Source organism: Gracilinanus agilis, chromosome 2, assembly GCF_016433145.1.
Source record: "Gracilinanus agilis isolate LMUSP501 chromosome 2, AgileGrace, whole genome shotgun sequence".
Taxonomy (NCBI): Eukaryota; Metazoa; Chordata; class Mammalia; order Didelphimorphia; family Didelphidae; genus Gracilinanus; species Gracilinanus agilis.
The window spans coordinates 154,879,888-154,891,012 of NC_058131.1; the positions used below are offsets into that span (position 1 = coordinate 154,879,888).

General features: G+C 35.3%; 1 protein-coding gene across 1 annotated transcript in view; it reads left to right on the forward strand.

Moving 5' to 3' along the window:
* Positions 1-10,797, forward strand: part of FZD3 (frizzled class receptor 3) — a 30,841-nt gene extending 20,044 nt beyond the window's left edge. Inside the window, exons 2-4 of the mRNA XM_044659521.1 lie at positions 6,204-6,400; positions 8,644-9,661; positions 10,744-10,797. Coding sequence (XP_044515456.1) covers positions 6,204-6,400; positions 8,644-9,661; positions 10,744-10,797 — 1,269 coding nt within the window. The remainder of the gene's footprint in view (positions 1-6,203; positions 6,401-8,643; positions 9,662-10,743) is intronic.
* The last annotated feature ends 328 nt before the right edge of the window (positions 10,798-11,125 follow it).

Consider the following 11,125-nt stretch of genomic DNA (forward strand, 5'->3'; position numbering starts at 1 on the left):
ATGACAGCAAAGGAAAGTAATAAATGTTGGAGGGGATGTGGCAAAATTGGGACATTAATGCATTGCTAGTGGAGTTGTGAATTGCTCCAACCATTCTGGATGGCAATTTGGAACTATGCCCAAAAGGCTTTAAAAGACTGTCTGCCTTTTGATCCAGCCATACCACTGCTGGATTTATACCCCAGAGAGATAATAAGGGAAAAGATGTGTACAAAAATATTTATAGCTGTGCTCCTTGTGGCAAAAAAAAAAAAAAAAAGGAAAATGAGAAGAATGCCCTTTGATTGGGGAATGGCTAAACAAATTGTGGTATCTGTTGGTGATGGAATACTATTATGCTGAAAGGAATAGTGAACTGGCAGAATTCCATGTGAACTGGAACAACCTCCAGGAACTAATGCAGAGTGAAAGGAGCAGAACCAGGAGAACATTGTACACAGAGACTGATACACTGTGGCACAATCAAATGTAATGGACTTCTCTACTAGCATCAATGCAATGACCCAGGACAATTCTGAGGGACTTATGAGAAAGAACACTATTCGCATCCAGAGAAAGAACCGTGGGAGCAGAAACACAGAAGAAAAACAACTGCTTGATCACATAGGTCGATGGGGATATAATTGGGGATATAGACTTTTAAGTGATCACACTAATGCAAATATTAATAATATGGAAATAGGTCTTGATCAATGACATGTAAAAAACCCAGTGGATAGGGGGCAGCTGGGTAGCTCAGTGGATTGAGAGTCAGGCCTAGAGACAGGAGGTCCTAGGTTCAAATCCGGCCTCAGCCACTTCCCAGCTGTGTAACCCTGGGCAAGTCACTTGACCCCCATTGCCCTCCCTTACCACTCTTCCACCTATGAGACAATACACCGAAGTTAAGGGTTTAAAAAAAAAAAACAGTGGAATTGCTCATTGGCTACAGGAGGGTGTGGGAGGGGGAAAGGGAAAGAACAGGAATCATGTAACCATGGAAAAATATTCTAAATTAATTAAATAAAAGAATTTAAAATAAAATAAATACTGATTGTAGCTTTGTAAAGCATATGAAATGTGTCATATTGCATGAGAGACTCCATCTTTAATGAAGTGTAGAGCTGTGTTTTCATATAAGCATAGATTACAATTGATCCATCATTTCTAGCTCCCTCATTTTACAGATGGTGAAACTGTGGCCAAGAGATATTAAGTGACTTCTCCATGGTCACATAACTATCATGTTTCCAAGACAGGATTCGAACTCATGTCTTCCTGACTCCAAGTGCAGTTATTCTATCCATGTTGCTACCTTTTGTGTTAACATCAATTGAGTTCTGGCATAGAAAATTCCAATGTAAATCTCCCATATAATATCCATCAATTATCCTAATTTTCTCTGAATTTGTCATTGCCATTTGAAGGCTTAGAAAGAAATAACAAGTTTTGCCTGGCATTAGTTTTGACAACATGTCTTACATATGTAATCAGATGAGCATCTTTTAACTTCATCTGTTGCATCATCTAGTACAAAAGGTGAAGATTTTGGTATCTTAATCACAAAGATTTTCAGACATATGAGCATTTTTCTTTCAACCACAAGAGGAACTATCCAAAATTGCTTTATATGTGATTTACCAAGCATTGTTTTATTTGTATCAGTAGCTGCAGTTCAGACCAATATTTCTCCTATTGAATGGGGTTTTTTATATTTTGCAACCATATAAGCAGATATAATCTTTTTGATGTCACATTATTTTTTATAAGTTTGTCTTTGTTTATTAAAATAATATGCTACTTTCTGTGAAATTTCCTTGCATATTCTACATATTTATTTCCAAGGTGATAATTTATTAAGTTTCATGTTCTCTGTTACTTAAGCATTTGCATAAAGCAAATGGTAGTCATTCCCTCCTTCAATAACAGTATTTATGAATCCAAATAGTAAATATAATAGATCACATGTTTTGGATTTTCCCTTTTATTTTGTATTTATTTCCATTACTTAACTATCCTTTGTTTTTTCTCCTACTTATTTCAACTTCTTTAGTAGATATTCTCTTCAAACCTGAGATGTTCTCTTCAAACCCATTATGATATTATTTCACTTGAAAAAACAGAGACAACAAATTAAGACAAATTTAAATTTAATTATTGAAAATATCAAGCTGTTATTTATAATCATTCTCAAGTTATTTAGATTTTTTTCAAGTTGCAGGTTTTTGGGGAAACTTTCTTTTTATATTGTTCTTACTAAAATAAATGATGTTGGAAAGCCACAATATGGCTTAATGTTATTTTGGAAGGAAATTAACACAACAGCTTCAGTAATTTGTCTCTGGGCTTTTCTCTGGGATGTTGATTATATCTGTATACTTCTTTTGCCTTTATATCTTTTTTCCTTTTGGAGGTTAACACAGTCCTACTCAGGACTAACTAAACAGTTAAATTGATGTCTTCTGGAAACCCATTCTTTATCAACTATTCTCCTACACAGGGTACTTTTTGCAATTGCCAATTGGTTTCAGTGCTTGTATTTCTTAACTGGACACCCAGAAATTGATAGTTTCGAAGCAATGAAGGATTGGTTTCTTCAGTTGCCAGAGAGAGGATCCTATCAGAGAAACAATATTGTCTTTTCTCCTCTCCTTTCCTCAGACATGTAGAATCTAGCATCTTTACTTGGGCTATCAAAGCAATGTTGATAGTTTCCTGGGAAGGGCAAGTTGAAGGAGATCTGCAAGTGTTCTTTACTCTCTCTTCTACCATATCCAATACCTATCTGCCTATTTTATACTGGAAAAAGTACCACATTGGCTGTCTAGAAACCTCAATTCATTTCCTAGCTCAGGCTCTAAATATTGGTATGACCTTGGGCAAGTCACTTTCCCTTCCAGTTTTATCTTCATTTTACAAATGAGATTATTAGATCCTTAAAGCCCTTTCCAGCCTTAAAATGCAGTGATCCTTCCTTCTTTCCTTTCTCACTTTCCCTAACCCTTTTTTTTTTTTTTTTGTTCCTCATATCTGGAAGTACTTCTTACCGTTACCCCTTAGAATCCCTAGCTTCTTTCATTCAAAGCTTTGCTTTCCTCTTCCTCTCCTTTCCTTCTTTACCTCTCCAGGCACATAATAAATGCTTAATGAATAAATGTCTTCTATTTTTTATCCTCTTCTCTTTTAATGCCCTCTATCTTCCTTTCCTTTACTCTCTTTTTCCTTCTCATCCTTTTTCCTTTTCTAAATTTCAGCAAACATTTTACACTCATTTGCTCACTTTATTTAGTAATGTCTTTACTTAATGTCTCCAGCTTTCTATTTGTGCTAAGACTTCCATTCTATTTATCATTTATTTTCTGTTTGTTTCTCAAGTTGCTGAGCTAATCTGCTGCAATCTCTGTCTTCTCTCCTATTTCCAACTTCAACATTCTTCCCTTCCACTGGGATAATCAATGACCAAAAAAGTCTTATAGGAAGGTCATGGTTGTCAGAGAGGAATTTGAACAGTTGGGTAAGAGGCATCTTGGTTAAATTTCTTCACAGTTGTTTTTCCCCCCTGTAGTTTGTCATTGACTTTCGCAGTACAAATTTACTGTATTCAAGTTTGTCATTAATTTGGCTGAAAAAATTGTGTGTAACTTAGCTTGATACTTAATTCCTTACTGCATATTGTCAGTAATATTCTCATGGACTGATTTTCAAAACAAAGACAGCAATATATGATGACTTTATTGCCAGGTAAAATTAAACTGAAAAATGTCAAATGTACTGTTATTTCCCCTACTTTTAGAGAATTGGAATAATTCTGATTTACAAATCAGATTATTCTCATTTTTTATTTTTTTATTTTTATTTTTTAATATTTTATTTTTTAGAAACATTTTCCGTAGTTACATGATTCTTGTTTTTACTTTCCCCTTCACCCCCTTCAACCCCACCCCAATATCCAACGCGCATTTCCAATGGTTTTAACATGTGTGATCAATCAAGACTTATTTACATATTATTGATAGTTACATTGGTGTGGTCGTTTAGTGTCTACATCCCCAACCATGCCCGCATCAACCCATGTGTTCAAGCGGTTGTTTTTCTTCTGTGTTTCCACTCCTGCAGTCCTTCCTCTGAATGTGGGTAGCATCTTTTCCATAAATCCCTCAGAATTGTCCTGGGTCATTGCATTGCTGCTGGTACAGAAGTCCATTGCATTCGATTTTACCATAGTATATCAGTCTCTGTATACAATGTTCTTCTGGTTCTGCTCCTTTCACTCCACATCAATTCCTGGAGGTCTTTCCAGTTCACATGGAATTCTGCCAGTTTATTATTCCTTTGAGCACAATAGTATTCCATCACCAACATATACCGCAATTTGTTCAGCCATTCCCCAATTGAAGGGCATCCCTTCGTTTTCCAGTTTTTTGCCACCACTAAAAGCGCAGCTATAAATATTTTCATACAGCTCTGTTTATCTATGATCTCTTGGGAGTACAAACCCAGCAATGCTATGGCTGAATTGAAGAGCAGGCAATCTTTTATCGCTCTTTGGGCATAGTTCCAAATTGCCATCCAGAATAGTTGGATCAGTTCACAACTCTTACCAGCAATGCATTAATGTCCCAATTTTGCCACATCCCCTCCAACATTCATTACTCTCCCCTTCTATCATTTTAGCCAGTCTGCTAGGTGTGAGGTTATACCTCAGAGTTGTTTTGATTTGCACTTCTCTAATTATTAGAGGTTTAGAACACTTCGTCATGTGCTTATTGATAGTTTTGATTTCTTTATCTGAAAATTGCCTATTCATGTCCCTTGCCCATTTATCAATTGGGGAATGGCTTGATTTTTTTATGTAATTGTTTTAGCTCTTTGTATATTTGAGTAATTAGACCTCTGTCAGAGTTTTTTGTTATAAAGATTTTTTCCCAGTTTGTTGTTTCCCTTCTGATTTTGTTTATACAAAAACTTTTAAATTTAATATAATCAAAATTATTTATTTTATATTTTGTAATTTTTTTCTAACTCTTGCTTGGTTTTAAAATCTTCCTTTTCCCATAGATCTGAGAGGTATACTATTCTATGTTCACCTAAATTTCTTATAGTTTCCTTCTTTATATTCAAAGCATTCATCCATTCTGAATTTATCTTGGTGTAGGGTTATTCTTATTTTTTAAAAAAGCTTCATCTTAAAAGAATTATGAAATAGGCATCTCTGGTCAGTTAGTTAAGCCCTTTTTCAGAGCATACTTTAATAATAATAATAATAATACGTTGAATTCTTTAAGTTTACAAAGGACTTTCCACATAACAACCTAATGAAGTAGCAAAGCAAGTGATATCACTGAGCGTCAAAGTAGTGTGAAATGACTTGTCATAGTTAAGTGCCCAAATGAGAATTAGAACACAGGTTTCTTTGGCATCATATACCCCTGCTATGCCAAACCTTGTGAGACGTGCAGAAAGAATAATCTAACATCCAAGTGTTTACAATCTAGTTGGAGGAGCAATTTTACACATATAAGACAGTTGGAAAATAATATAGAAGCAATAAATGCTAAATAGTGTACTGTTTTAAAGATTTACTTTCACCTAAGAGTAGAAGAGTGGAATAGTTATTGCCAATTGAAAATCAGTCTATAATTGGCATAAGGAGTCTCCTATGTTGAAATGTAAGGTAGGAGGGAAAATAGGATTTGGTTTACAATCAGCTTTTAAAGTGCAGATCTTGTATGTAATATGAACCTATACTGATGGTTGTAATGATTGTTCTGGTATGGTTTAAAATGTTTTTTTATTTTTCTCCCTCTAAATTTCCTGAATATCAAGTTAAAATGTTAGCTTTATTTACTTCAATTTTAAAGCCTGAGAACTAGGTTCATACTTTCAGAGAAGGAACTCAAAAACAAAAGGCAAGGGAATGCGGTATAATGCAGAGAATACCAGATGTGGAATTAGAAGACCAAGCTGGGCATACATCCCAGCTCTGCCACTTACCAGCTCACACTTTAACAAGTTATAACCCTTTTGGACCTCAGTTCCCTAATTTATAAAATAAGGAGAGGATCAGTTTCTCTTTGAACTCCATACAGGCTCTAGATATATGATTCTATTAAATTTGCCTATAAAAGAGGAATTTTAATAATGGAAACAAATGCTATAATATTTTGGCAGTCTTTGGCATGAGGCACTTTTATCTAATTATTCAATTTCTAACTTTTTTCTAGCCATTCCACCCTATGGTGAATCTGGATTGTTCCCGAGATTTCCGTCCATTTCTCTGTGCACTGTATGCTCCCGTATGTATGGAATATGGACGTGTTACACTACCCTGTCGTAGGCTATGTCAGCGAGCATACAGTGAATGTTCTAAACTCATGGAAATGTTTGGTGTTCCTTGGCCAGAAGATATGGAATGTAGTAGGTGAGAAAATCACTTCTATTTGTGTTGGTCTTTTTTTTTTTTTAATCATCTGAATCGAAAAAATTAGTATTTATTGATGTAGGGCAGTAATTTCACTTCTAGAGACTTAGTTTCTTGGGATTTTAGCAGCACTAAGTGGTTTCAAGCTTAGAAGTACAACTTACTTTGTATTAAGAACCCATTGAAAGTAAATACCATGGCAAAATTACATATTAAAATACAAGCAGATACAAAAGTAAAACCCAGGGGCAGCTGGGTAGCTCAGTGGATTGAGAGCCAGGCCTAGAGACAGGAGGTCCTAGGTTCAAATCCGGCCTCAGACACTTCCCAGCTGTGTGACCCTGGGCAAGTCACTTGACCCCCATTGCCTACCCTTACCACTCTTCCACCTATAAGTCAATACACAGAAGTTAAGGGTTTAAAATTTAAAAAAAAAAAAAAAAAAAGTAAAACCCAGTTTAAACATATATAAAGAGAAAGACAGGAAATATCCCACTCATCTGCTTCTACTATTGAGAATGGAGAGTATGAAGTGCTATGTAATAAATATAAAAAAGTAATACAATATCACTAATTAATAATATGGCTAAGTGAAGGAGATAAATCAGTGAAAATATGGAGTAATCCAAAAGAGGGATGTAGAGCAAAAAGCAAGACAAAGCCATAGAAGAACATAGATAATTTGGGAAAGACCACTGACAGGAAATCTATATCCGAGAGGGAAAAGTCAGTTGTTGACTCGCCTAGATCATACTAAATTTTTTCTCTTTTTACTTTGCCATGAGATAGGGAGAGATATAAAGAAGTCAGTGGAATTAGAGGGACCTTCTTGCTGATAGGAAGACAAGAGAAGATGTTCCTTTTCATTAGCTAATAACCTAAACAGAATAAGACTAATCAAAAGCTGTAGAGAAGCCACTGGAAAAGGCCTTTGGTTCAAAGCTTTTTTGAGGTGTGATTGTATGTCTTGTGAAAGTTTTGAAAAATTCAGAGTGACTTAGTCTGGTGAAATGAGTTATTCCTCAAAGGAATACTAGGGTTAAATTAAAGAGTTTACCAGAATAATTCATGAATGAATTCATTACTCTTATGGGGAAAAACAGGGGGTTAACTTAAATATTTATCTGGGTTCAGAAGGGTGAGTAGGAGGTAGGAATGGACAATAGGTGGGGACAAGCTGGGAAATAAAGTTCAATGAATGGTTTGGGCAACTGACAGGAGTAACAGTTGGGCCTTAACTGCTACACTGATCCACCCAGCCAGGGAATCTGAGAAACCAGCAAGTGAATGACAGGAGGGTTTATAACTACAGGTTTTAATACTAATAGGGGGTCAGGGTTAATGGGGTCACTGAATCTAAACACTAGAGACTACACAGGGGCTGGAAGAATCAATTAAAGCCTACACTGCACTATCAGACTATTACAGACTAGAAGGGAAAAGGGGTCTCTCACAAAATCATGTCTTCTTCAGTTCTTCTTAGTGGCACAGGAAATGGGTCCACAGAAAGGTAAATCCAGGAAATGCTAATCAAGGAGCTTGTCTCAGACTGGGATGTCCACCACCCCAGCTAGATCTTCTTGCTCACTTGATCTTCCCTGGCAGGTCTTCCTTGACAGTGGTAACTCCACTCTCCTTGGGCTCCTCACTGGGCAGGTAAAGGCATCCACACCCTCTCCCTTTCCCAGTTTGACCAGAGTCCACAAAGGGCAAAACAGTTTTTTCCCTTCATTCTATTTAGAATGTCCTTGGCTAGCAGCCAAGGCTTTTCCCCTTAGTCTGTCTGCAAAAATCTGCTTTTCTACTTCTAAAGCCTAAACCCATTACATTAATTAATTGTACTTAATTGTATATGGATTCTTGTATTTCTTTAAATCTTATTCTAAATAATAATAATACCTCACTTGCATAGTGCTTGACAGTTTTCAGGTTGTTTTTACACTACTTTCCTTGCTCCTATCTTTCATCTTTTCTAAGTAGTTTTGTGCCAATTAATGATTTTGCTTAGCTATTTTAAGAATGTAATTTACTTTTATAAGAAATACATATTGACTGAAAAAGCATATTATTCTCCTGGATTTAGTTAATCACACCTATGGGAAATCTGGCTATTTTGGACAAAGACATATTTGTTTTAATTATAAACAAGATACCCAATGAATAAATATACAGTCTTATGCAAACCTAGACTTATGAAATAACAGAAGATAGTAACAATACTTTTTTTTTTAAAAACTTCTTAGGTTTCCAGACTGTGATGAACCCTACCCTCGCCTGGTAGATCTGAATTTAGCTGGAGAGCCAACTGAAGGAGCCCCAGTAGCAGTTCAAAGAGACTATGGTTTCTGGTGTCCTCGAGAGTTAAAAATTGATCCTGATCTGGGCTATTCTTTTCTTCATGTGCGTGATTGTTCACCTCCTTGTCCAAATATGTACTTTAGACGAGAAGAACTTTCATTTGCTCGATATTTTATAGGATTGATTTCCATCATTTGCCTCTCTGCCACATTGTTTACTTTTTTAACTTTTTTAATTGATGTTACAAGATTCCGCTATCCTGAAAGGCCTATTATTTTTTATGCTGTCTGCTACATGATGGTGTCATTAATCTTCTTCATTGGGTTTTTGCTTGAGGACCGAGTAGCCTGCAATGCATCTAGTCCTGCCCAGTACAAGGCTTCCACAGTGACACAAGGGTCTCACAATAAAGCCTGCACTATGCTCTTCATGGTGCTCTACTTCTTTACCATGGCTGGCAGTGTCTGGTGGGTCATACTCACCATCACATGGTTTTTGGCAGCTGTGCCAAAGTGGGGAAGTGAAGCTATTGAGAAGAAAGCATTACTTTTTCACGCCAGTGCATGGGGCATTCCTGGAACTCTCACTATCATTCTTTTAGCTATGAATAAAATTGAAGGTGACAATATCAGTGGCGTATGTTTTGTTGGCCTCTACGATGTTGATGCATTGAGATATTTTGTTCTGGCTCCCCTCTGCCTCTATGTGGTAGTTGGGGTTTCTCTTCTATTAGCTGGTATTATATCCTTAAACAGGGTTCGCATTGAGATTCCATTAGAAAAGGAAAATCAAGACAAGTTGGTGAAGTTCATGATCCGGATTGGTGTGTTCAGTATTCTGTATCTTGTACCACTCTTGGTTGTAATTGGATGCTATTTTTATGAGCAAGCCTACCGTGGCATATGGGAAACAACATGGATACAAGAACGCTGCAGAGAATATCACATTCCGTGTCCCTATCAGGTAAGGAAATACATTATATATTTCAATATTTATAACATTGAGAGCAGAGGAATTACTACAATGATTTAACTGTTAAAACTACTTTAAACATATAATCCAGAGAGTGTTTTACTTTTAAGCATTTATAAACTTAGATTTTACAACTATCTGACTTTAAAAGGACAAAATGAAAAAATATTCAACGTGTAATGCTAATACCCCACCTTTGGATGTAAGCTAGGTTACATCAGATTATTAGTAATTTAGAGCATTTTTAATTTATGTGGTTGTTGATCATTTAGATTTCTTCTTTTGAAAACTACCTCTTCATAGTCTGTGACCAAATATCTATTTGGGAATGGTTCTTTATTAGAAATTTGAATTTGTATATTATACATATTGGAAATGGGAACTTTATCAAAGAAACTTGTTGCAAAGATTTTTTCTCCCCAATTCCCTGTTTCCTTTCCAATTTTAATGGCACAGGTTTTGTTTTTGCAAAAACTTTAAAAATCTTAAAAATCCAAATTGACCATTTTATCCAGTAATCCTCTTTTTCCCTCATTTAGTCATGAACTATTCCCCTATCCATAGATTGAAAGGTAGTTTCTTTGCTTTTTGCTAAATTTTTGATGTCACTTTTTGTGTTTAAGTCATATCTATTCAGAACTTATTTTGATATATTATTTGCCAGATTGCTTTCCAGTCTTTCTAGTTGGCTTTATTGAAAAGAGAGTTGGCCCCTGTATAGTAGCTGGGTTCTTTGAGTTTAACAAACAGTAAACTTCTTGGTTTGTTTGCTTTTGTAATGTTTGTCTAATCTGTTCCACTGATCAACTTCGTTCTTACTTTTTTTTCATTATTTCTTTGAGATTCTTGACTTTTTGTTTCTCCAGATTTATTATTTTTTCCCTAGCTTTATAAAGTTAAAACTTTGATAGTTCAAAAAGAATATTCTTATATTAACATAGTTGTTATAATATATATTATATATATAATATAATATAATATGATATATGGCTTGGTAGATAAAATCCCAGGTATTTTATATATTCTACAGTTATTTTGAGTGGAATTTCTCTTCCTCTTGGGTTTTTTGGCAGTACACAGAGATCCTCATGATTTATATCACTTTATTTTCCATTGTGCACCTTTAGCCAAATTCATTGTTTCATCTAATTTTTAGTTGATTCATATTTGGCCTGACCAATATAAATTTTAGAAATATAGCAAAATTTATGATGCTGTCCAAGTTTATCTATTGATTTAACTCTGTGCCAAATTACTTTATAGATTAAATACTTTATAGAGGATAGTCTTTAGACAAAATAATGCAATATTCAGAAAAGGGAAACAAAAGGCCAAGATACTAAGGGAAATAATAGAGGGAAAATGGGATGATGAGGGTTTGATGCTACAGGTTTAAAATTATATTATAGACACTGACCCTTGAGTGAGTGGGAGCAGCTGGTGTGTGTGTGTGTG